At 44.5% G+C, this 27,804-nt stretch overlaps 1 protein-coding gene across 4 annotated transcripts in view; it reads left to right on the forward strand.

Moving 5' to 3' along the window:
* The window catches only part of LOC115154825 (pro-neuregulin-2, membrane-bound isoform), a 114,005-nt gene that overhangs the window by 14,955 nt on the left and 71,246 nt on the right, over window positions 1-27,804 (forward strand). Inside the window, exon 1 of one of the 4 annotated variants that reach the window (XM_029701448.1) lies at window positions 26,943-27,536. The exons of the other annotated variants lie outside the window; for them this stretch is intronic. Coding sequence (XP_029557308.1) covers window positions 27,422-27,536 — 115 coding nt within the window. The 5' untranslated portion in view covers window positions 26,943-27,421. Of the gene's footprint in view, window positions 1-26,942; window positions 27,537-27,804 lie in introns of those variants that run through there. 4 annotated transcript variants of the gene reach the window in all.

Consider the following 27,804-nt stretch of genomic DNA (forward strand, 5'->3'; position numbering starts at 1 on the left):
CATATCTCCGTCGATATCTGCCAAAACAATGGCATGCAGACAGAGACAGACTTGTATGCGCATATCAACAGCTAGCCTTGAGCTTTCGTAATCAGGACCCCAGAACAATTCCTATTCAGGGCAAGCATTCCTGGATGTTTAGGTCGTTTAGAAAGAGATAGCGATTTTCAATCCACAATGACATAATTGGAAGGTCTGCTCTCTCTCTCTCTCTCTCTCTCTCTTCGCTCTGACATCTCAATGCCTACTATACTTTGCCCTCTCTATCTAGCCTCAACCTGTCTTTTTCTTTATTTTTCTTTCCCTCCCTCCCCGCTCAGTCCTGGGGTTCAGTTATTCACACACACACTCACTGTCTGTAGCTACTGTGCCCGGAACATTCCTTTTGAATTGACTGGGAAATTCGTATACATGCAATGAGAGATATTATTTGAAAGGTCAAAATGAGCAAGTAAGAGTGAGTGTGTTTTTTTTTTTTCAGGGAGCAGGAGGTTACGGTATCATTTCACCTCTCTTTATTCTCTCCCTCCGCCCGTGGCTCTACCTCATTATTTAGCTGCTGTAATCTGGAGTGGACTGGACTGACTGCAGCACCGTGTTTATCTTCCTTCACAAACAGGCCCTCTTTCCGTCTGGTCCCTGCTCGGCTTGTTGTTGAAAGATAGAGAGCAGAGCTGCTGTGTGTGTGTGTGTGTGTGTGTGTGTCTGTGTTCTAGCTGACCCCCAGACTGACACACGGACCCCGTCACCTATCAGCGTAGCAGAGCCTACAGATCAATAACACTCCGTTCTATAGGTGGCTGTGTGGTTGTATTGCTTTTAATGGCATCCCTTATAGAGACCTATGGTAACCTAGTCAGAGTTAGTTTGTACAGGGGATCCACAGAGTGAACCCTGTCTGTTTCCCTTTCCTCTTGATTGCATCTGTATTTGCCACACATGGGATGTGTCCGTTTGCTGCTCATTGTCTAGGCATGTTTCTTCTCACCACCTCAACGGCCCCCACTGACAGTAAACGAGCCTCGTATCACGTACAGTGCATTCGGGAAGAATTCAGACCTGTTGACTTTTTCCACATTTTGTTATGTTACGGCCTTATTCTAAAATGGATGAAATTGTTTTCTTTCGTCATCGATCTACATACAATACAAAGCAAAAACTGTTTTTTTTTGTAATTTTTGTAAATGTATTGAAATAAAAAAATTATGACATTTACATAAGTATTCAGACGCTTTACTCAGTACTTTGTTGAAGCACCTTTGGTAGCGATTACAGCCTTGAGTCTTCTTAGGTATGACACTACAAGCTTGACACACCAGTATTTGGGGAGTTTCTATAAATCTTCTCTGCAGATCCTCTCAAGCTCTGTCAGGTTGGATGGGGAGCGTCACTGCACAGCTATTTTCAGATCTCTCCAGAGATGTTCGATCAGGTTCAAGTCCGGGCTCTGGCTGGGCCACTGAAGGACATTCAGAGACTTGTCCCAAAGCCACTCCTGCATTGTCTTGGCTGTGTGCTTAAGGTCCTTGTCCTGGTGGAAGGTGAACCTTCGCCCCAGTCTGAGGTCCTGAGTGCTCTGGAGCAGGTTTTCATCAAGGATCTCTCTGTACTTTCCCTCTATCCTGACTAGTCTCCCAGTCTCTGCCGCTGAAAAACATGACCACAGCATGATGTTGCCATCACCATGCTTCACCATATGTATGGTGCCAGGTTTCCTCCAGATGTGACGCTTGGCATTCAGGTCAGAGTTTAATCTTGGTTCCATCAGACCAGAGAATCTTGTTTCTCATGGTCCGAGAGTCTTTAGGTGCCTTTTAGCAAACTCCAAGTGGGCTGTTATGTGCATTTTACTGAGGAGTGGCTTCCGTCTTGCCACTCTACCATAAAGGCCTGATTGGGGAGTGCTGCAGAGATGGTTTTCCTTCTGGAAGGTTCTCCCATCTCCACAGAGGAAGTCTGGAGCTCTGTCAGAGTGACCATCGGGTTCTTGGCCACCTCCCTGACCAAGGCCTTTCTCCCCCGATTGCTCAGTTTGGCCTGGCTGCCTGCTCTGCGCCTCGACACAATCCTGTCTCGGAGCTCTACAAACAATTCCTTCGACCTCATGGCTTGGTTTTAGCTCTGACATGCACTGTCAACTGTGGGACCTTGCATAGACAGGTGTGTGCCTTTCCAAATCATGTCCAATCAATTGAATTTACCACAGGTGGACTCCAATCAAGTTGTAGAAACATCTCAAGGATGATCAATGGAAACCGGATGCACCTGAGCTCAATACTGAGTCTCATAGCAATGGGTCTGTTTTTATTTTGTATTTTTATTTTCGCAAAACATTTCTGAAAACCTGCTTTTGCCTTGTCATTATGCGGTATTGTGTGTAGATTGATGAGGGGGAAAAAGTATTCAATCCATTTGAGAATAAGGCTGTAACGTAAGAATATGTGGAAAAAGTGAAGGGGTCTGACTACTTTCCGATGTGTACCTCATCATGGTGACTGTTGCCGCGTTTAACACAGTTTCTGGTTATTTTCCTGCTGGTATATTGTGAGAAAATGTACCTTTTCTCCCCTACTATACTGAACCGAGCTGAAATATAGCTGGCTAGGGAACAGCTGGGCACGTTGTTTTAGATACAGTATGATTCTAAGGCTCCCCATAACTAACCCAATGCTGACTCACTCGCTTGTTGGCAAGGCCAGAGATTCTGCCTACATGGGCAATACAGCTGCGAATGAACGGAGGGGAAAGTAGTGTGCCGTCTCCGTGCTGCTTTGCCTCCGTGCTGCTGGTTTGGATGGCATGTCCATGGCTCTGTGGATTGGTCCCTCAGTGTAGCTGATATGGGCATGGTGCTGTGCTGTTTTTGGAGCGCCTGCAAAGGGGAGAGTGTTGTGTGTCGGAGCTGTCTGCCTGTCGCTGTGAGACGGCCCAGCCGCAGCCACGGCTTCCTGTCAGCCTTGTCTGTCAGATCCCAGAGCAGAGCGGGGGTGTCCTGGCACCCTCGTCAGCGTCCACACTCATACCCCCGGTCTCTTATTTACCCCCCTGTTCACTGTATCTAAGGCCCCTTCACGCTAAGCCAACGTCTCCAGACCGTACTCCTGGCCCACACAGGAAAGGTCTGCATCGGTGAAAAATAAACAAAGAGATAAGCGAGAGACCCCTCGATAAGGCAAAGCTGGGCTCAGAGAGGCAAAAGCAGAAATGCAAATATTTTGAGTGAGGAGTTCTCTCTCTCTCTCGGTGGAGAGAGAGAGAGAGACTTTCTGCAGCTTCTTCACTGTGACATGTTTGTGCTGTTCTCCGAGCACATTCTGGAGATTAAGGATGAGCTGAGAGCGCGTGAGGAATTTGATTTGATGTGAAGAATGCGAAGCGGAGAGCGGACGTCTATGTGTGGTTTTGGAGCTGTGTGTGTGTGTGTGTGTGTGTGTGTGTGGGGGGGGTTGATAAGAACTAGACCTGTTCCCATGTTTCTCAACTTGACACTATTGTCAGTTCAAATAACTCCCAGTTTTATAGCTCCTTGGCTGTGATACGCTGACATGTAAATCAATTCAGTCCAGATTTCATGTTATTAACATGACTAATGGGAACTCTCCGGCCAGAAAAATAGAGTACATTCTGGACTACAGCTGTACTTTTACTGTAAATCAAAGATGTCAAGTTTGTCCAAGGAATTTGTGGCTGTGTGTACACACAGGTTTAATTGTGTTTACATGGACCGACCTCCTATGCATCTATGTATGTGTGAGTGTGTGAGTGTTACTGTCTTTGCGTTTGGCCGTAAGAGGATGTGTACAGCCGTGCGGGTCTGAGGGTACTTGGATAGAGTATGTGTTGCTCTCTGGTGAGAGCCCACATATGTGTTTGTGTGAGGGCCTTGGCCTATGTGGGAGTGTGTTTGTTAAACTGTGAGAGTATGTGGGAGAGTGTTTGTCTGTTTATTTTGGTGAGCGAGCGAGAGAGCAGAAAAAGGAGTCGATCTCCTTCTGCTTCGATCACAACGACAATCTGCCCCCCCCCCCCCACACACACAGGTAGCCAAGCCTCTGTATCTCTCTTAGACTGGAGTTGATCTGAGACGGTAGGGGAGAGAAAGAGGAGTGTGTGTGGTGGGAGGGGGGGGGCATCAACTGTCAAGCTAAGGATAGAAGTGACTCTTGCTGAGAGGGAGATCACAGTCATTCTCATAATAGAGCCTCTTTGATTAAGACTTATTTTAATGCCACGGTGGCAGCGGGCTATTATTGTCCTATGTCGGTTCGGTTGGCAGGGCTGCTTGACAATGCAAATGTATTGCAATGATGACTTCAAGGACGTTGTCCGTCCTTGACACACAGTTTACAGAGAGTCACTGTTTATGAACCTCTAAAAGTCCAAGCCGTTACTACTATAGCCCATGGAAATGCTTTGAATAACATATTTATAAATGGCAAAAAGACAGTAAATATGCATCATGAAAGGAGTAAGGTTTCAAAGTGTCTGTCCCATAAGATATTAGAAAGCTTTTTTTTGGGAGGGGGGGGGGATTGTGATGGGGATTTGTTTTATTATGTTACTTAGATTGACACACGGGGGCATCAATAGACTCCTAAGGATTAATGGTTAACCCCCTGAGACTACGGTCTGGCCAAGCAGACCCACAGTTTCCCACACATACAGTAGTGCACTGCTGGTTCAAACTGTTTATCGTCAACATCCTCAACAAGCAGAAAATGATCATTCAAAAACAAAAATGTTAACTGGCAATTGACATCCTCCTCTTGAATATCTTTATTCTGGGATCAAAGCATAACCGTACACATCCAAACAAAAAAAAGGTTTACTGAGTAATCGCCCATTCCCACACACAGAACTTTCAAGCACGCACACATGCACACGAACGAGCAGACGGACACACACACACACACACACACACACACACACACACACACACACACACACACACACACTGTAGTTCTGACAGAGCACTGATAGAGGGGTCAGTGAATGTCCAGTGATTTGTCAAAAAGAGGTGAGGGTGCCTTCCTAACAGGGTAGGTGTGGCTTGGGCCTGCAGACCATCAAACCCCCAGAGAGGCAGATGGGTAGGAGAGGCTGGTGTGTAAACCTCTAGTCAGTGATATCATCTGTGTCTTATCACTAGTTACAGTATAGTGTAGCACCCTGTCATCAAGAAGATAGTAAACAAACAAACATTTGACCAACTGGGAACATTTTGTTAGTCACCACAAAGGTCAAATGCTATTTCTTAGGGGGGTTTGGGTTAAGGTTAGAGTTACTGTAAGGGTTAGAATTAGATTTAGGGTTAAGAGGTAGGGTTAGTTTAAGGGTTAGGAGCTAGGGTTAGGTTTAGGCTTTTAGGTTAAGGTTAGGGTAAGGGTTAGTTGTTAAGGAAAATAGGATTTTGAATGGGATGAATTGTATGTCCGAACAAGGTTAGCTGCGCAACAATCTGTGTCTCTGTGTGTGTTTGTGTGAGGATGCTCTGTTGGCCTGTTATTGCAGTAGCACGCCCTATTGGCTGCTGTGTTGCTATGCCCATCTCTTCTCTTACAGCCCAGTCTCTGTCACTAGACGAGTCAGCCGCTGGGCCATAAGAGGGAGACATGTCTTCCACCAGCGGTTCGGGGGGGGTGGCAGTGCCCCGGTGACAACAATTTTGGACCGCCTTGTGGCCCCCCTAAATGTGGAGTATGAAATAATTTTTATATAACACATTTTTGCTATCATTCTTTTTTTACATCTGTTATTAGACAGTGGCAACGATGATGATTATGAACATGGTCTTTTGCCTGCTAATACCTGCAATGCAGTGAAGAAAACGATATGACAACAATAACGTCTAACGTAACTGGCCCCTCTAACAGTACAACTTGCCCCAGCTTGGCCCCCCCAGTTAAAATGGTCTAGAACCGCCACTGATGTCTTCATCAATCAATCCACCATTAGATCAATCAATTAATAGATAAATCAGTCCATTTTCATTTATTATAGAGCCATTTCCAGGAGATGGAGAGGGCTAGTGGTATGATGTGGTTATAAAGACTGAACTGACAGATGGAAGATGGGATGGAGGCAGAGAGCCGAGTGAGCCAAGAGACTAAAGAGCTGAAATCTCATTTTCTTGCTGGCCTTGAAAGTGGAGCATGCCCAGTGCTTGTCGTCTCTCCTCTCCCCCACTCAGAGATGGTGCTGCTGCAGTGTTTCCCAGCAGGCTCAGCACAGCACAGCCCAGCCAAGGCTCCCTCTCTCCTCCCCTCCGTCCTCTCCTTCATGGACAGCTGTGTTATGAAGTGGTGCAGTTGTCAGACTACAACCGCCCTATAGTTCTCTCTCTTTCCCTTCCTCTCTCCTTCCCTGCATCTCTCTCATACACATTCTCTCTCTCCGCTCTCCATTCTGCTGGTTTCTCACACACTCGCTCCCTTCCTTCTCTCACTCCCCTTCTCTCTAGCCTCTCTGAGTGTGGTTTCCATGGTGACGGCTGTGCGCTGCGGAAACGTCAAAGAGCCGAATCCACCCAGGAACGTTTCCTAATTAAACACTTAAATACTCTCTCCTTCTCTTTCTCGCTCTCTCTTTCTCTTTCTCTTTCTGTCTCTCTTGCTCTTCCACTCTCTCACTCACTCTTCACCTCTCTCTCCTAAAGCACACTTTTTGCTCCCCTCACTAAATGGCCATGCTAGATTGGAATCCATTCACCAGTTTGCAGCATAATAAATGGAGGATTCAATTTGGTCTGGGTCGTCTTTCCGTCTCTATCATGTCAGCTGTTGCTCAGCAGCTCAGAATCTGAGCTGACCTTGGTGAAACTGACCTTGGGAGAAATAGCCCTTTCCTTTCCTGAGGCCTCCAGATGTCAGTCGCATTGATTTGTGTTGTGTGTGTGTCTCCCCTGCAGGGCTGCTTTGCCAGCATTCTGACAGACAGCAGCTCTTCTTTTCCAACCTGGTCTCAGAGCATTTCGTATTATTCTGTGTGTAAATCCACGACAATCCATTTAGCATGATGTGTTACGTTTTGTATAAATATCTGTCAGTTTAAACTAGAGAAATCTGGGGGGGGGGGTTTGCACTGGATGCATCTCAATCCACCACATCCGCCTATGTCACACTTCCTCATCTGCCCCAGAATCTCTGGTGGCACAGCGAGCACTGTGATGCAGTGCCTTAGACCACTGCGCCACCCGGGAGGCAGATTTTTCAGTTCTGCCCACAGATTTTCTATAGGATTGAGGTCAGGGCTTTGTGATGGCCACTCCAATACCTTGACTTTGTTGTCCTTAAGCCACTTTGCCACAAATTTGAAAGTATGCTTGGGGTCATTGTTCATTTGGAAAACCCATTTGCGACCAAGCTTTAACTTCCTGACTGATGTCTTGAGATGTTGCTTCAATATATCCACATAATTTTCCACCCTCATGATGCCATCTATTTTGTGAAGTGCACCAGTCCCTCCTGCAACAAAGCACTGCCACAACATGATGCTGCCACCCCATGCTTCACGGTCAGGATGATGTTCTTCGGCTTGCAATCCTCCCCTTTTTTTCCATGATGTCAAGCAAAGAGGCGCTGAGTTTGAAGATAAGCCTTGAAATACATCCACTGGTACACCTTAGCCTATCAGAAGCTTCTAAAGCCATGACATAATTTTCTGGAATTTCCCAAGCTGTTTAAAGGCACAGTCAACTTAGTGTAAGTAAACTTCTGACTTCAACTGTACAAGTTTTTTTGCACTAGGACTCCCACAGGCCAAGACTCATCTGAGGATCCCCGGTACCAGTTGAAAAAATGTGAGGTATATATGGAGACTGTTCCCTGCCAAAAAGTAAGGAGTTAAATACATGTAAAAATATATATCCTGAACTTTCTTATATCTCTAAGATATAGAACAGACACTTCAGAACAAACTTCCTTGAGATACATTTTGGGGACTGTAGTTCCATCTATTGTATTCAATGCGTTTGTATGGGCTAATAGCAGTAAGACCAAATACACATTTTCATTTTCAAGCAAGTCTCTTCTTATTGGTGTCCTTTAGTAGTGGTTTCTTTGCAGCAATTCGACCATGAAGGCCTGATTCACGCAGTCTCCTTTGAACAATTGATGTTGAGATGTGTCTGTTACTTGAACTCTGTGAAGCATTTATTTGGGCTGCAATTTCTGAGGCTGGGAACTCTAATGAACTTATCCTCTGCAGCAGAGGTAACTCTGGGTCTTCCTTTCCTGTGGCGGTCCTCATAAGAGCCAGTTTCATCATAGCGCTTGATGGTTTTTGCGACTGCACTTGAAGAAACTTTTAATATTGCTTGAAATGATCCGAATTGACTGACCATCATGTCTTAATGTAATGATGGACTGTCAATTCTCTTTGCTTATTTGAGCTGTTCTTGCCATAATATGGACTTGGTCTTTTACCAAATAGGGCTATCTTCTGTATACCACCCCTGCCTTGTCACAACACAACTGATTGGCTAAAATGCATTAAGAAGGAAAGAAATTCCACAAATGTACTTTTAACAAGGCACACCTGTTAATTGAAATGCATTCCAGGTGACTACTTCATGAAACTGGTTGAGAGAATGCCCAGAGTGTGCAAAGCTGTCATCAAGGCAAAGGGTGGCTACTTTGAAGAATCTCAAATATAAAATGTATCGTGATTTGTTTAACACTTTTTTGGTTGTTACATGATTCCAAATGTTTTATTTCATAGTTTTGATGTCTTCACTATTATTCTACAATGTAAAAATACGGTTAAAACCCTGGAATGAGTAGCTGTATCCAAACTTTTGACTGGTATTGTATATATAGTGTAGCTAAAAGGGTTAAGGTTCGGGTTATGGAAAGGTTTAGCTAACATGCTAAGTAGTTAAAAAGCAGCTAAAATGAGTAAATAGTTGAAAAGTTGCTAATTAGCTAAAGTTGTCCTTGATGAGATTCAAACTTGCAACCTTTGGGTTGCTGAACATTTGTGTTATACACTAACCCATCCAACCAGACCAACTACCCTACTTTAGTTTTTGCCATAGCCCTTTTTGGCAGTCAATGACCAAAAGCGCCCTCATGGGTGGAATGTTATTCATATTTTTCATAATTTCATCATTAATAAATATTAATTAAAAAAGGACCCATCCGAAATTTCTGTCAAACGATTATATTTGAGTCTTCTGTGATGTACATAAAGTGTAATATTGGGATGCAAACTCAAAATTGAATACATTTTAAGTCTTCTTTTTTTTGAAGCCCATAACCTTGTGTGTGAGGTGTATACTTTTGTTTCAAATTAGATTTGTTTAAGACCACCAAGAATCACTCTGTGTGACCCTGATTTAGCCCCCTGTAGTAAACGTTTAAAGTAACCATGTGTCTTATGTAACCATACCAAACGTAACATATATAATACTAATTTGAGTGTCCCGGATTTACATTTACTATGTTATGTCTAGCCTATGAGACCAGGCTGCCTCTCCCCACCTCATTCAACCTCACTGTGTCATTCACAGCTGCACAGATACAGGGACACCATCCGCATCCCCCAGACTGTTAGCGACGTAGAGATATATGTCCCGTGTCAGTCTAAGGCCTGAATTTCAAAAGGCTGGCTCATCCAGGTTGTAGAATGGTAATTACATAGTTACCTGCCTGTGTAGTTCGGTGGTTTAACAAGACCATGTCTCAGTGTGTGGTCATCTAAGCAAGCAGATAAATATATTGTTCCAAGGTGGCTAAGCAGCAGCTAGGACTGTTTTATCTGATAACGACACTGTTTGCTTGTCAAGCCTGTGTCTTACACTGCTTTACTTGAACCTTTACATACTCCCTCTCTATCTTTTTACTTTTTATATTTTTCCCACCCCCTACCTCTCTTTGCGGTGTCCTCTCCCCACTGCTGCCCTTTGCTTCCCCTCTCAAAGTCAAGTCAACAGACGAGTGTTAAAAGCAGGGACTAGTCCCCATTCTGCCCCCCCCCCCCCAAATCCCCCACACACTTTGCTTGCAGAAAAGCAGACAGATGTAAACAATATGATGGGTGTTTTTAAACCATTACGTCTTGAAAGATAAACCAGTGTGCTTGTGAAAGGGTAAAAGTGCTGATGAGCGGCGTGCTGTCTGTGTGACGATGTGCAGGTATAGGAAAGAGGGGCTCTGAATGGAGGGGCGCTCCGCAGCTTCATCATACAAGACAGCTATCCGGTCTGATCTGAGAGCAGAGCAGGCTGCAGGAGGGGCTGTGGGGATGGGTGTTGGGGCTGGATGTTGGCCCAGGATGCTGTCAGAGATGGGGTCTGTGCAGGGTTTATGAGCGGGACATCCAGGGAATCCAAGCCAGAACTTTTTGGGGTTCGAGCCAGATTATTTCTATTTACTCTTAATATCAGGCACCCCACCCCACCCCACCCAGCCCTCTCTCTCGGCCCCGCCACCAGAGCCTGATCCCAGGACTGCCCCGAGGCCTGACTGTTGAGAAACAACAGATGCTTCCTAATGGAGTAGAAAAGAGGGTCAGAGTATTCTGTGTGTCTGTGTTTAAAAAAAAAAATTATGTTTAGGGGGTAGATCAGGTTTAATATTGCAGATAGATTGTGGGTTCTATTAATGTAATTGTCTGCATTATTTCCAATCCCCCATATATATTTTTCAAAAATATATTTATTATTTTACCCTAATCCTACCACCCCTCCCCTAATTGGAGTAAAATAATTGACAACAATACTTAGGCTTCTACTTCTAGCTTATACATATATACATTTTACGGACACTGTATATTTTACATGAGTTATCTTTTTTTGTTTTTAGGCCCAACCTTCAGCTACCCTCAACCCCTCCCATCTTCCTTTGAAAACCAGGTTCTGAACCTTTCTATTCTCATAGTTTCTACAGATTGTAAATGAAAGATGAATATTTTTACAAAAAGTATTATTATATTATTGATCAATGGACTATAGCTTTTCAAGTCCCCCAGCAGTGCTGTTTGCAGAGTTCGCTTCAGGTAAATGTTACAACTCTTCAGCCATTTCTGAACCTGCGAGCAAAAACAAGCTACATAATGGGCATTACCAAAACAACTGACCTAATGGTTCTGTCGCTTTGCAGCAAAATCTGCATAGCTGGGATGGTTGTATCCCACATATACATAACAGTCTATTGGTTGCAATAATTTCGTATAATTATTTAAATTGAAAAACTGTACCTTTTGAATCCAGCGTTGTTTTGTGTATCAGTTCATAAACCATGTGCCATGGAATCAGCCCATCGAAAATCTCTTCCCAACTATTTTGCAACCTGTATGGCACAGCTGTCAATTTTTGGGTCCTGATACACTTTTTTATTTACCACAGTTTTCTTGAACCAATTTTGGTCATCAATGTAGGGCCGACAGACAAGTTCCTTACCTTCTTCCACTTGCCTCTTCCAAATTTGCTGTAATACTGCAATCAGTTGGTTGTAATTTTGAATGGAGCAGACATTTCGATATACAGTGCATTCGGAAAGCATTCAGACCCTTAACGCGTTACAGCCTTATTCTAAAATTGATTAAACATTTTTTCACCCTCATCAATCTACACACAATACACCAAAATGACAAAGCGAAAAGAGGTTGTTAGACATTTTTGCAAATTTATAAAAAATAAAAAACATAAATACCTTATTTACATAAGTATTCAGACCCTTTGCTAGGAGACTCGAAAATTGAGCTCAGGTGCATCCTGTTTCCATTGGTCATCCTTGAGATGTTTCTACAACTTGAGTCCACCTGTGGTAAATTCAATTGATTGGACATGATTTGGAAAGGCACACACCTGTCTATATAAGGTCCCACAGTTGACAGTGCATGTCAGAACAAAAACCAGGCCATGAGGTCGAAGGAATTGTCCGTAGAGCTCCACCAATCAGGCCTTTATGGTAGAGTGGCCAGACGGAAGCCACTCCTCAGTAAAATGCACATGATAGCCCGCTTGGAGTTTGTCAAAAGGCACCTAAAGACTATCAGACCATGAGAAACAAGATTATCTGATCTGATGAAACCAAGATTGAACTCTTTGGCCTGAATGCCAAGTGTCACGTCTGGAGGAAACCTGGCACCATCCCTACGCTGAAGCATGGTGGTGGCAGCATCATGCTGTGGGGATGTTTTTCAGCGGCAGGGACTGGGAGACTAGTCAGGATTGAGGGAAAGATTAACGGAACAGTGTACAGAGAGATCTTGATGAAAACCTGCTCCAGAGCGCTCAGGACCTCATACTGGGGCGAAGATTCACCTTCCAACAGGACAACGACCCTAAGCACACAGCCAAGACAATGCAGGAGTGGCTTCGGGACAAGTTTCTGAATGTCCTTCAGTGGCCCAGCCGGAGCCAGAACTTGAACCCGATCGAACATCTCTGGAGAGACAGGAAAATAGCTGTGCAGCGACGCTCCCCATCCAACCTGACAGAGCTTGAGAGGATCTGCAGAGAAGAATGGGAGAAACTCCCCAAATCCAGGTGTGCCAAGCTTGTAGTGTCACACCCAAGACTCCAGGCTGTAATCGCTGCCAAAGGTGCTTCAACAAAGTACTGAGTAAAGGGTCTGAATACTTATGTCAATGATGTCAGTGATATTTCATTTTTTATAAATTTGCACACATTTCTAAAAACCTGTTTTTGATTTGTCATTATGTGGTATTGTGTGTATATTGACGAAGGGAAAAAAAATATTCAATCAACTTTAGAATTAGGCTGTAACGTAACAAAATGTGGAAAAAGTCAAGGGGTCTGAAAACTTTCCGAATGCACTGTATGTTTGTAAACAGCGTGTGTGACCTAACTCCACCAGTCATATTTATGATATTATTAACAAATATTACATTTTTTTTAATGCTTTAAATTAGATTTTAACCATAATATGTGTTGTAGTATGTGTTCTGTGTTTTCTGGTGGATTAAACTGAAATTGCAACCAGCTTTCCATAGCTTGTTTTAAAAATAGCGATATTCTGGAGATTATTTCATTTTCAAATAACCGAAAGTGAGAGGTTTTAATCCGAATAAAGGGAAAAAGGCCATTTTTGAACATGGGGTGAGCCATTACTAAACTGCTGTAAAAACCAGTTCGGATTTAAGTACAAATTCTGTATGACTGAAGCCTTTACTGAGAGGTTCAATGCTTTTAATATTTATTAATTTCAGCCCTCCGAATTCATATTTGTTATATAAATAGGCCCGTTTAATTTTGTCTGGCTTTCCATTCCAAATAAAGTGAATATCTTTTGCTTATATAATTTTAAAAAACAAGTTCGGTGTAGGCAATTAATCAGGGTAATTTTTACAGAAATAGACATGGATTTACCTTTCCATGGTAGCAAGATCTTATCTATTTTTGCTAACTTTCTATTAAAATGTATTTTGGTGATATCTTTTCCTTCTTTCTGGATATGAATACCAAGTATGTCCACTTCACCATCAGACCATTATTGGTAAACTACACAGTAATTTAAAAGTAGTATTTTTTTTAGCGATCAAATGCGTAATATGGTACACTTATCATACTTATTATAGCGCCTGTGTGTGTCCCTGCTGCTGGGCCGGCTCCAGGCATAAGCGGTCACTTAGAGCTCCAGGCTGCTAGCTGGCCCCCCAAACTTGGTTGTGCATCAGCAATGTTTCTCTTATGTCAGTCACTGACAGTCACTCAATTAGCCATGTCAGCTAACAATTTTTAGATTAGTGAGATGACACCGATAGACATGGCCACTCTGTTTCTGGCTCCTAGGCAACTTTGCAGTATTTTTTGTGTGTGTGTTATTTCTCACGTTTTTAGGCCAGAATGTTTCTTGCATTATTACATTCAGCCAGAAATAACTTTCGGATATGAGGGCGGCGGTAACTCACCAGCATTTCGACCAGAAATACGACTTTCCTGAATTGGATCTTTTGTTCGTACCCCCCAAGGTGATTGAACTTATCTAAGACGCCGCCGGGAGAGAAGAGGTATTCGGAGTTGACTTTTAGTCCAACTCAGGAGGCGTGCACACCATCCACCGCTTCCGAGTATATTACTCACTAATGTTCAGTCCCTGGACAATAAAGTAGACAAGCTCCGGGCGAGGATCTCCTTCCAGAGAAACATCAGGGACTGTAACATACTCTGTTACACGGAATCATATCTCTCTCCAGATATACTGTCCCCGTCCATACACCCAGCTGGGTTCTCAGTACATCGCAAAGATAGGAATAAAGAACTCTCCGGGAAGACGAAAGGCGGAGGTGTATGTTTCATGATGAACTACTCATTGTGGTAATGTACAGGAACTCAAGTTATTTTGTTCACCCGACCTAGAAATACCTCACAATCAAATATCGACCGCATTACCTCCCGAGAGAATTCTCTTTGGTCATCGTCACAGTCGTGTATATTCCCCCTCAAGCTGATACCATGACGGCTCTCAAGGAACTACACTGGACTTTGTGCAAACTGGAAACTGAGGCCGCATTTATTGTAGCTGGGGACGTGAATAAAGGGGGAAAAAAACGCTACCAAAGTTGTGTCAACACATTGCCTGTAGTACTGGCGCTTCAAAAACTCTTGACCATTGTTACTCTCCCTTCTGGGATGGCTACAAGGCCCTCCCCCACCCTCACGTTGGCAAATCAGATCACGACTCCATTCTGCTCCTCCCTTCCTATAGGCAGAAACTCAAACAGGAAGTACTCGTGCTAAGGTCTATTCAACGCTGGTCTAACCAATCGGAATGTTTACGGACATATTCAATCTCTCCCTATCCCAGTCTGCATGTCCACCCTTGTTCCTGTACCCAAGAAAGCGAAGATAAATTAACTAAATTACTATCGCCCCGTATCAATCACTTCTGTCATCATGAAGTGATTTGAGAGGCTAGTTAAGGATCATATCACCTCCACCTTACCCAACACCCTAGACCCACTGCAATTTGCATACAGCCCCAATATATCCACGGATGATCCAATCGTCATCGCACTGCACATTGCCCTATCCCACCTGGACAAGAGGAATACCTATGTAAGAATGCTGTTCATTGACTACAGCTCAGCCTTCAACACCATAGTACCCTCCAAGCTCATCATGAAGCTCGGGGCCCTGGGTCTGAACCCCACCCTGTGCAACTGGGTCCTGGACTTCCTGACAGGCTGCCCCCAGGTGGTGAAGGTAGGCAACAACACCCCCACTACACTTTTCCTCAAAACACGGGCCCAACAAGGGTACGTGCTAAGCCCCCTCCTGTACTCCCTGTTCACCTATGACTGCATGGACAGGGAGTACAGCCTCTAACTCGATCATCAAATTGTCAGACATAAAAGTGGTAGGCCTGATTACCAACAATGACGAGACAGCCTACAGAGAGGTGAGGGCCCTGGCAGAGTGGTGCCAGGAAAATAACCTCTCCTTCAACGTCAGCAAAATAAAGGAGCTAATCGTGGACTTCAGAAAACAGCAGAGGGAGCACGCCCCCATCCACATCAACAAGGCCGAAGTGGAGAAATTGAATAGCTTAAAGTTACTCCGCATACACAGCATCACTGACAATCTGACAGTGTGGTGAAGAAGGCGTAACAGCGCCTCTTCAACCTCAGGAGGCTGAAGAAATTTGGCTTGGCCCCCAAGACTCTCAATTGTGCATCTGTAAAAGTTTGTGAGAGCATCCTGTCGGGCTGGTACGGCAACTGCCCAACACACCACCGGGGGCACACTGCCTGCCCTCCAGGACATCTACAGTGCCTGGTGTCACAGGAAGGCCAAGATCATCAAGGTCAATACAGCAAGGTCAATACAGGTGCATCAAAGCTGGGACCGAGAGACTGAAAAACAGCTTCTATCTCACTGTTAAATAGGCATTACTAGCCGGCTTCCACCCAGTACCCTGCCCTGAACTGAAGTCACAGTTACTAGCTGGCTACCACCCGGTTACTCAACCCTTCACCTTAGAGGCTGCTGTCCTATGTACATAGACATGAAACACTGGTCACTTTAATAATGTTTACATACGGTTTACCCATTTCATATGTATATACTGTATTCTAGTCAATGCCATCCTATTCAACTATTGCTGTACATATACTATTCTATCCTACGTATTCTTCAGATATACTACATATACATACTGTCCATAATGTCTATACATCCCATCACATACACTATATATACAAAAGTATGTGGACACCCCTTCAAATTAATGGATTCGGCTATTTCAGCAACACCAGTTGCTGACAGGTGTATAAAATAGAGCACACCGCCATGCAATCTCCATAGACAAACATTGGCAACAGAATAGTACTATTGAAGTAACTTTCAACATGGCACCGTCATAGGATGCCACCTTTCCAACATTGTTCGTCAAATTTCTGCCCTGCTAGAGCTGCCTCGGTCAACTGTAAGTGCTGTTATTGTGAAGTGGAAATGTCTAGGAGCAACAACGGCTCAACATTTACATTATATTCAGTCATCTAACAGACTCCATCCAGAGCAACCCACAGGAGCACGTCGACAGATCTCCCACCAAGTCAAAACTGGGACCCGAACCAAGTAGTGGTAAGCCACACAGAACGTGACCGCCGAGTGCTGAAGCGTGTAGCGCAATAATTGTCTGTCTTTGGTTGCAACACTCACTCCCGAGTTCCAAACTGCCTCTGGAAGCAACGTCAGCACAAGAACTGTTCGTCGGGAGCGTCATGAAATGGGTTTCTATGACCGAGCAGCGGCACACAAGCCTAAGATCACCAAGCGCAATGCCAAGCGTTGGCTGGAGTGGTGTAAAGCTTGCCGCCATTGGACTCTGGAGCAGTGGAAACTCGTTCCCTGGAGTGATGAATCACGCTTCACCATCTAGCAGTCTGACTGACAAATCTGAGTTTGGCGGATGCCAGGAGAATGCTACCTGCCCGAATGCATAGTGCCAACTGTAAAGTTTGGTGGAGGAGGAACAATAGTCTGGGGCTGTTTTTCACGTTTCGGGCTAGGCCCCAGTGAAGAGAAATCTTAACGCTACAGCATATAATGACATTCTAGATGATTCTGTGCTTCCAACATTGTGGCAACAGTTTTGGGAAGGCCCTTTCCTGTTTCATCATGACAATGCCCCCGTGCACGAAGCGTGATCCATACAGAAATGGTTTGTTGAGATCGGTGTGGAAGAAGTTGACTGGCCTGCACTGAGCCCTGACCTCAACCCCATCAAACACCTTTGGGATGAATTGGAAGGCCAACTGCAAGCCAGGCTTAATGGACCAAAATCTCACTTAGGTTCACAAAAGGCTAGTGCGTGTGTGCGAGAGAGAAACTTAGCTGCGTATAGTATCTGTCTTTCTTTCCTTTCTACTTAGTAGAGCCAGGGTCAGTTAGTGACTGGGTCTCTGTCTTTGTGAGCTGGACTGACATGAACTGTTTGTCACGCCCTGATCTGTTTCACCTGTCCTTGTGATTGTCTCCACCCCCTCCAGATGTCGCTTATTTTCCGCAGTGTATTTATCCCTGTGTTTCCTGTCTCTCTGTGCCAATTCGTCTTGTATGTTCAAGTCAACCAGCATGGTGTCCCGTGCGCTTGCTTTTCTATTCTCTTTTACTAGTCCTCCCGGTTTTGACCTTTGCCTGTTTTTCTGGACTCCATTTCCGCCAGCCCTGACCATTCTGCCTGCCCTGACCTCGAGCCTGCCTGCCATTCGGTACCTCTGGAACTCTGAACTAGTTTTGACCTTTTGCCTGTCCACGACCATTCTCTTGCCTACCCCTTTTTGGATTATTATTAAACATATTGGACTCTAACCATCTGCCTCCTGTGTTTGCATCTGGGTCTGTCTCAGATAAAGCGTAATACTGCAAGTCTCTCCATAGCAGTCTGTAGATGTGTGTGTGTGTGGGTGTGCGCGTGTTTGTGCATATGTATGTGATCATACATCAGTGGAGGCTGGTGGGAGGAGCTATAGGAGGATGGTTCATGGTAACGGCTGGAATGGAATCAATGGAACTGTATCAAACATATGGAAACCTAATCTTTGACTCCGTTCCTTTTTTGTGCCATTACAATGAGCCCGTCCTCCTATAGCTCCTCCCACCGGCCCCCACTGTCAAACATAGCCGCGTTTTCTTGTTTGTAAACAGGATGAAGAGTAGGCGCCCTCAAAGTGAGCTTGGTACACCCACAACATCCCCAGGCTAGTACACACTCCCAGGCACGCGCCCACACACATGGATAAGTGCAGCCATTTTAGGCAGGATGGACTGCTCTTATCCCTTATTTAATCTTCCATCCATTTGCTTGGTGGTGGCCCTGCCTGAAAACAAGAGTTCATGGGGAGCAGGGAGGACAAGGTCGGGGGCCATGGGCAGAGAGCTCATCAATTTACACACACGTTATTCTTCCTCTCCTTCTATTTCACAACACAGGATTTTCATGTCATGGCAGAAACATAGTGGGGAGGAAAACAGTGACATATTTAGTCCCGTAGCATATTTGTTTTCCTTCTATTTTTGTCAAGATGGCTGAGACATGTCCTTATCAAAGAACACACTGCACTTACAACACTGAGACTGTTTAACTAAACCCCCCCCTCTTGCCTGAGTCATTTTATTCTCAGGTACTTCCTTGTAATGTACCTACAGTACTGTTACATTAGTACTGTTACATTAGTACTGTTACATTAGTACTGTTACATTAGTACTGTTACATTAGTACTGTTACATTATACACTGACACTCTGTGACGCACACAGATCCACATATACACACAGACACTAGTGCCAGAGAGGACAGCAGAGGCACGGTAACGAGTCTCATCTTGCTCAACAGAGGGGGAGGAAGGGGGAGGAGGGATATGGGGGGGGGGAGGAGGAGGAGGGGAGAGGGGGTGAGGAGGAAGAGGGAAGGGGTTGATTCGTAATAACCCGAAGCCCTTTAAGTCCTGCTTGCTCTGTAGTCACCGCTGACAGATTAGATCACCATGTAGAAACTGTAAGAGAGGAGGAGAAGAGGGAGATGTAAACAGAGGGAGCGATGTTAAGTGTGGGGTAAAGAGAGAGAGAGAGAGAGAGGGACTGGACCAAGTTGGCATTGGGCACCTGGGCTCTATTTGGCGTTTGAAGTTCCCTGAGTTGAGATTTGCGGTGAGCGGGCTGACTTGTTGGGACATGACGAACGGCCCCCTCTTCCCCCCCCCTCCCCCCCGTGAGGGGCCTGATACCAAACCAGAAGATGAGTCATGCTGAGTTTAACTTAGGCCAGTTTCATTGGATGTTCTAGTCTGTTGGTTACAGGGTAGCCCTAACATTGTCAATGTACAATACTTCCACAGACCAGAGTCATTTATTGATTGTAAAGGTGGTTTCGCAGCTCAAATGTACCATAAATGTCATGCGAACTCTGCATCTACCATATAACACTCTTGATTAATGCAACAAAACCATATTACACTCTTGAATAATGCAACAATTCACAAGCATGTGCAATATCAAGCAAATCATTACTTGACAAAAAGCTAAATGTGACTGAAAAAGTTTAGAATTCACTGGCCAGTTGATTGCTTGTCTTCTGAGATTCCCATAAAGCTACAGCATCAATTTCAAAGTAAGCGGATTTTACGGCAATTGGAAGGGGGCAACTGCTGGGCGAGTGTCTTGAGCGACCTCCAGAGGTAGCGTTCAAGACATGACAAGTTCGCAAGTTCACATTATAGTAAACGTTCTATTCTCTGAATTTTTTCGATATCTCTCGAGAATCTCCTTCCAATCTCATCAATGTAAAACCTCGCTTAGTAATGGGTGGTTCTCTTTCAATTATTTGTTTCGATATCTTACATTCATTAGAAGCTTGAAGAACCAATCACACGTCTATCGGAGACAGACAGGTCCGGTGGCGAATGAGGTGAGCCCCTCCCCTCACTACAAGGAGCCACTCACCCACCATCTGATCATTCTCACCTCTCTTCTTCACGAAAAGTACTACTCTTAGGGACAGATTGAAATGTACAGAATGGTTACCTGGAGGAAAATGGGGGAGGGTCATGCTTTTTCAATTTCAGTCAAGGGGAGGGTTAAGTATTTTTTTTTAATCTAGTCCAGGGGAGGGTCACGTAATTTGTAATTGATGACATTTCAATCGTTTTTTTTATTTGAATTTTTTTTATTAGTTGCTTATTAGGCTATATATATCGATGTGTGCCCGATGCCGCCCCTCATCTCTGATTCTCTGCTGGGCGTGCAATATCAATTGCGCCTATAGGCTATTTAGTGTGGTCTCAAGCAAATGATCTACATGCTATAGGCTATGAAGTGTATGGTCGGAGAAGCACAGAGCAAAGTTATACTTCTAAGATAGCTGCTGGGATGGTGTGAATAAAACTTGGCTTCGCACTGTAATGGATATTCCAACCCTGAGCCCTGGCCTACTCTGCTCTTTCTGATCAAACACTTGTTTGTGCTGCTTAACCAAAGTTTTCTTCCAAAAATATTTTTTTATTAGACCTAGTCCAAAAAAAATCTTGTGCTCGGACTAGCCTAAAGCCTAGTTCAGTTTGAGAAGGAGAGAGCGAAATGAGAAGGAGGACCGGAGGTCAACTTTGATAGCTTGCTATGACTATAATAGATTTGATTAAAAACAATATGTTTCATGCCCATTATGTATTTATCAGAGTCACTGACCTCACAATAAGCCAGATTCGAGTAACTTACATTGTGGTGCTGAAACTTGAAGCAGCAGCTGCAGCACAATCAATCGGAAATTAACAGCTCATGGTGCTGAAAGTAGGCAAATTCGAGTAGGCATAATTCATTCAAACCATCTTCATTTTAATTAGACTGTTTGACAGACGAAATTAGGCTATAGGTTGCTATATCCATAGATTTGTCTGTAAATTCCTCAACCCACCATGCGCTCTTTAAATAGCCTTCCTCCGTGTCAATGAAGGTCTGTTAAGTTAAAACCAAGACTCCAATTGAGGGGGTATGAGAGAGTCTGCCATAGACCTACCTCTTCTTAAAGAAAATGTCAAAAAGCACAGGCCTACCCCTTGTTAGCTTAAGACGTTGAAGAAAATAAAATGGATCCAATTATATAAACAGATCTATAACAGCGCTTTGGTCCGCAATGCTTTATGCTAGAAACAAGCTGTAAAATACCCGGGAAAGACATGACGCCGATGCTTATGGGATATCATTGTTTTGTTTCTTTGACATTCAAAGGCTTACTTTGCTTGGGAAGTAATCTAATTCTGTCACTATCAATTGATTTAAGCTATTCACTTTCTGTACATTAGAAGATTTTTGTCGTTGTTGTTGCTTAAACGCTCACTCTGTCTGGGGTGGAAAGGTAGGCCTAACTTTTGAAAGTACCATGTTCAGATTCCTAATGACGCCTCAGATTTTATTACTTGCAAACAGGGGCAGTTTCATTGCGAACAAGACACACTGATTTGGCATTGGAGAACTATGATAAGATGAATACATAGGCCCATCTCTCTGTCCATTCTTAGCCTGTTTTTCCGGTTATTTGTGTGGTATTAAAAAAAGATTCCACTGATATGTAAAAATACATAGAATTGCATGACATTTTTGTAACAGGATATTTTTTCTCGAAACTGCAAATACCATGCTAGACTCATGCTTTTACTATGAAGGAGATCTTTCCAACCCTACTCTTGTCCATTGTGGTCTGTGAACCCACAACCTTCTGGCCTGCAGCTCTCCCGCTTTGGTATGGAATGCTTACAGGACGAAGAACAGTTTCTAAAACTGCATATCTAAGGCTCTGGTCTATCCAAGAAGTGAGGGTAAATGGTAGACATGTTCTCTGCTATCCACTTTGTTTTAATTATTGTTTTGGATATAGAGGAGGGTCACTAGTTTTTTTTTTCAAGTGTTCAGGGAGGGTTTAAGTCCAAAATATTTTGCTGAACGGAGGGCCATCCATTTTCATTTCAGATATGTCCGATTTTTTTTCTCTCCATGTAACCCTTATTATAAATAACCTAAGCACGACTTGATCCGTTTTCCTGTTCAATTATTCGCAGCTGCCGTACGCAGGTTTTTCAGCTCTCATCTTCTGTGATGGGTGACTACCGAAAGGGTAGTTTTTGCTTCGGGTAAGAATTAGTTTTTTCTGTGGTAGCTAGCGTCACACGGCTTGATACTGAGACTTGGCTAGCTTAGCTGCATGGCTTAGTTAACCTGGGTAGCTCACCACCTGAAAGGGTAGAATTATTAGCGCCCTCTCTCGTTAACTCGGCCCACACCCCGCCGTACCACATTGACTAGACCAACTGTCCTAGCTTTACTGCTTACTGCAAAACTAACAAAGTGCTAGCTTCCTCCGGCTAACATTGTGCTTACTAGCTAGGCTATTACCCAGTGTTGTGGAGTAATGAACTACATGTAATTCAACTAGTAATTTAACTACATTCTGCAGTAGCTTGGTAGTAGTTGAACTAAATTCAAATTTAGGTAAGGTTTCAGTAGTTCATGACTTTTTTTGCCATGTCGCAGTCCATCTAACTACTGGAACTACACACTACTTTGTTTTGCAAAAATCTAATAAAATATGGGTGCAATAATTTCCTTTCTTTTTTGGCTTCAAACACATCTATAATTCTCACTTGAAACCTAGTTGTTGAGTTTAATAGGCTAAAATACACATTCTGTTAACATATGACCCCAAAGTGATCTGTTTTTGCAATTTGAAGTATATGACATTTCAGACTGCCATACGGTTATTTTTCACAAAGTAGTTTGGATGCAGTGAGCTACTTTTTCAAAGTAACTTTAGTTCAGTAAACTATAGTTTTTAAAGGGAAGCTTTAGTGTAGCTGAACTTCTTCCATTGTAAAAGAATTGGTAAGTTGGTAAACTATATTTTCAGAGTAGCTTTTCCCAACACTGGTCCAACCAAATCAAAGTAATGGGAGTACTTCCACACTGAGAAAGCACATGTTTCATCTCCCTCACTAAAGTAGTAGTGTGTGCGTGTGTAAACAGGAACTTGGTGAGAGGACGGAAACAATTAGAATCTGGGGTGGGGATTGTTGTTTTTTTACATTGCTTCAACAGAGAGGGAATAATCATCGCAAATATTCATTTGGATCAATAACTGGAATAGGAAGGGTATGATAGCAAACGTAACAACCTATTTCTTTGATCAGTAACTGTAATAATGTTCCAATTTGAGTAATACGAACTGTTAAATTACTTGTTTCTGCAAAACGCGTTACCCCCAACACTGGCCATGAGGCACCTAATAAGCTAGCTCACGCCTGTCAAGGCTAATTCGCAGCAGGTGCTACTAGGTTAGCAGGACTTATTCCACTAATTAGGTATGTAGGAAGGGTAATAGTGGCTTGACCACGGCCCAACCTTGACTCCCTGATTTCAATGTACTTTGGCCACTGAGGCAGGCGCTCAAACCCCCTCACTCTTGTTGCTGGCACCCAACGACGCTGGGATGCCGGCTGCTACTGGCTCTCCCATCTACGGTGGAATTGTCAGCTTACTCTCTTGTGTAGTACATTTAACGTTCACTCGTTTCGTTGGCTAAACTGACCGGTTACACCTCACCTTGCTACTGTCAAAAGAGACTCCCAGACTGAAAAAGCATGCTACTCGTATGGCTTTCTTCGGGTAACGCTGTGCCCTCACACCACTGAGAATCAAGGCGCTGAGAGTCTCCACCTACGTAGACAGTTACCTGCTTTGCTCCCCATCCTGGGAGCAAGCAGTAAGAGACATTGCTTCCCTTGTAAACCCCCTCTCCAAGCTGGGGTTCAAGATCAATCAGGAAAAAAAAGAGCTGTTTAACACAGAGAATAGAATATATCGGCATAATGCTGGATTCTCTCTCATCATTCAACACTCTTAAGATTAACTCATTGGGTCGTTTCGACAGTGCCTCTCCCTTTCCACAGGGGGCGCTCGGTCACCATTTCAATAGTACCTCTTGCCCCACTGAGGATGAGAAAATTCCAGTACCGGGTGTCTACCCAACGTATGTCTACACGGCATCGCCACAATTGTCAGATAAAGGTATCCTCTGCATGTCTCTCGGCTCTCCGTCACTGGAAGAGCCCCTCAATCTTTGTTTCTGGCACCCCTAGGGGTAGTGGCAAGAGGAAGGTGGTGATGACAGACTCACGATGGGAATGCAATAAACTCTGCATTGCTCACAGAAAATGACCTCAAATTTCTGCCAGTGTTTCTTTCACCGAAACACTTTCTACCCTCCCTTTGGAATTGTCACGACTTGATCAGAACAGACAATGCGACTGTGGTGGCTTACATCAACCACCAAGGCGGCACTTGCTCCCTGTGCTTACAGACTATCCATCAGGAGTATTCAGTGGAGCAGGGCACACATACTGTCCCTACTCGCAACGCATGTCCCGGGAGTACTAAACGTAGGAGCAGACTTATTATCCAGGGAGAATCCCCTTTAAAAGGAATGGAGACTCCATCCCCAAGTGGTGAAACGGATCTGGAAGAAATACAGTCAAGCGTCCGTAGATCTCTTCATCACAAGAAAATGCGCACTAGCCATTGTTCTTCACGCTAGCTTTACTCCCCACTTTAGCCAGAGTGAGGGAAGAAGGCTCATCCCTCATCTTGGTAACCATTCGATGACCAGGCAAGCTCCGGATAGCAGAGATCCTTTTTCTGCTGTATGACTAGCTCCTGGCATCTCCTGTGACCCAAGCGAACAGAGAGATTTTCCACCCTCACTCAGGAACCATGGCCCTCTGGGCCTGTCCCGTGAGAGGTTAAATCTGGATGTGACAGGCCTACCTCTCAGAGTCATTGAGACTGAGCACCAGGGCTCCTTCTACACATTCACTATATGGAAACAAGTGGTGTGTCTTTGAGAAGTGGTGTGACCAAAAACGGATAATTCCTTACCAATGTTCTGTGTCAGAGGTTTTCTACAGGACCTTATTGACTGAGGGAAGGCTTTCCCACTGTTAAAGATATGCTTCGGTTCCCTGGCGACTACGGAAGCATTTTTGTTGAGCCTCCCGCTTTGGGCTGGATGTTTCAATGTGTAGTTCATACATACAAAATCTATGAGAAGAATTACAGTCCCCTAGCAATTTGAGTTCTAGCCAATGAGCTTCAGCTGCTCGCAATTGAGTGACAGCTAGCGAGAGGCCTACCCAGCATTATCCTATGAGGTTGCAGGGAGGGCCCAAAGGCTCAATGGACACAGCAGAGAGAGAGAGAGCAATGGCATCGTGCACATATCTGCATGTGACGTACCATGCAATTTTCAAGGACCACTTTTGGCTCGTGAGTGCTATAACAGATCTACCGACTAAAAAGTATACAGAAGTACCGGAGAATCTCTTTAAGGCCTATCTTGGCCTGTCATATATTCTTCGACAATAACACCGTGGGAAAATACCCCGTTATGTCATTTCATGAAGGGGGAACGTCGCGTACGTCCAGTTCCGAAGCCTTTAGTCCCATCATGGGATTAGTGGCCTTGAGGCTATTTCACAGGAGCCTTTTGAGCCACTGGAAATCACGGAGATGAAATATCTCTCCTTTTTAAACCGCTTTACTACAAAACGAGTGAATGAGCTACATGCACTGTCAGTTCACCATTTGGGCCTGCACGCTGCGATACGGGAGTTGGCTATATACTTCATGTGAGATATCGAAATTAATAATTGAAAGAGAACTTAATCCCGGTTCTCATGAGTGTGATATCTCACTGCATACCCTTTACTCGCAAGAGTGTGCGGAAGTTCGGCATGCTCGAGAATGAACAGAGGGCGGGCGAGTGGCTCTTTTTAACGAGGGGAGGGGCTCACCTCATTCGCCACTCGACCTGTCTGTCTCCGACAGACGTGTGTGAGTGGCTCGTCAAGCTTCTGAGATCAGAAAACTTTTATTTGTCAGGCTATTGGATTTAATTGCATCGCTATATCAGCAGCAATTTATACTGTATGATTGCTGCGCAGTGTTGCTGGATGTGTAAGACAGACTGCATGTGTGTGTGTGTGTGTGATTGTGGGGGAGAGACAGAGCTCGCTCCTCAGGTTGGTGATGACGATGCGCCAGCAGAGAGAGACACAGCCACAGACATGTTGGGGCTTGCTAACAACACGGCAGGGTGGGAGGCCACAGGGAGGAGAAAGGGAGAGGCAGAAAGGGGTCAGACAGTGCGAGAGAGAGGAGGGGAAAAGGGGAGAATGAGAGGTGTGGAGAGGAAATGTATGTTTGCGTGTAAGGAGCATGCATATGGCATGCATTGTGACGTTTCTAGTTTTCAATGCATATCCTCTTGTTAGGTTTGTGTTTATTACCTAAATCAGAACCAGATTGTGAGTTTCGGGAGCACGTTATCGTGTAGAGACCCCCTCATCAACATGCACAGACCCAATGGGAGCTAGGTGGTCAGCATGGGGAAGGGGTTAACTGACCCCTCTCCAGGGGTGCATGGGTCAGTCATAAAGACCAGATATGCTCCAGGCTAGAGGTATCTGGGACTGGGGGAGGCTGCAGGTGGCCTGCTATATGGGCCATCTCCTCTGTTCTGTGATCTCTGTGAATCCCAATCCACCCCCTTGCCCCTATCAACTCGCTCCTAGGGCCCTCTGTTGTCGACGAAACTCGAAAGTGACTTCCTGACAGTGGCGAGGGGATCAATAAACCCATGAACTTCGAGACACACTGGTGATTTGAATGATGCAATTCATGTTCCACTTTTAAATAATAAAACAAGCATGAAATTCGAATAAACAAATTCCACCTGTCGTTTTACAAGATGTAAACCTCGATAATAGTTAAACATTTAATTAGGGAGGTATTTAATCTTATACACGTGTCAAATGACGAAATCAGACATAAACAAATGCACGTGGTACATCATTAGGCACGCCTCTGCATATTTATTGTTTTATTGCGCAAACTCAATAATGTGGTGCCTTATGTGATTCCACTTCGCTCTGAAGCCGACAGCGTTGCTGGCATGGTCGAAGTGGCTAACGTGTGATCTAATTAACACGCACGTGTAGGGCAGAGGGGCGAGAGAGGAACGGGTTGATTTGGGAATCACCCTCTCACGTCTCCGCTCCAGCTTGAGGGCCTAGAAAAGGCTGTGATTGTCGGATATTTCTAGGCAGGGAACAGTTAAATGCCTATACAGCAAAGAGAAATGCCTCCCTGCTCACCTCTTAGGTCTCTCTCACTACCCTCCCCTTAGCGCTGTCTCCTTACTTTTCTCTCCCCCTCTTCGGTCGTCTCTTTCATTCTCCCTCTCTCTTTGCCTTGCTGTAAGTAGGTGTTTCCCAACTGTGGGTGATTGGCGCAAGTCTATATAGGAGGGGAGACGCTCTGACAAGTTTAGTCTAGCGTCACACGCTCCACACAGGACTACCATTTTTTAAAGTCTTTTTTTTTCCTGAGAGGATTTACACTTTCAACTGACAGCATGTCGGAGGGCAGGAAGAAGGAGAAGAAAGGGAAAAAGAGTGGGGGGAAAAGGGCACGGAAAGAGGAGAGAGAGCGCAAAGAGAAAGAGGAGAGCGAATTGGATCCAACAACAGGTAAAAATGACTCGATGGAGAGGACATTTGGAGGTGTGTGTGTGGTGGAATGGTGGGAGACTGCAGGGCCTGTGAAAGAATGTATCACCTTGTCATAGCTTGCCACATGGAAGTGAATCCTAATGTGGGCAGCATACATGCAGCAGCACATCTGTTGGTGTGGTCGAATGTGCCTTTTGCGTGCGAGCCCAAATCAATGCCCTTAATGAGCTGGAGACCTCACTGCGCACACCACGGTAACACCACTGCAACACACCGCTGGTTTGGG

Source organism: Salmo trutta, chromosome 19, assembly GCF_901001165.1.
Source record: "Salmo trutta chromosome 19, fSalTru1.1, whole genome shotgun sequence".
Classification (NCBI taxonomy): domain Eukaryota; kingdom Metazoa; phylum Chordata; class Actinopteri; order Salmoniformes; family Salmonidae; genus Salmo; species Salmo trutta.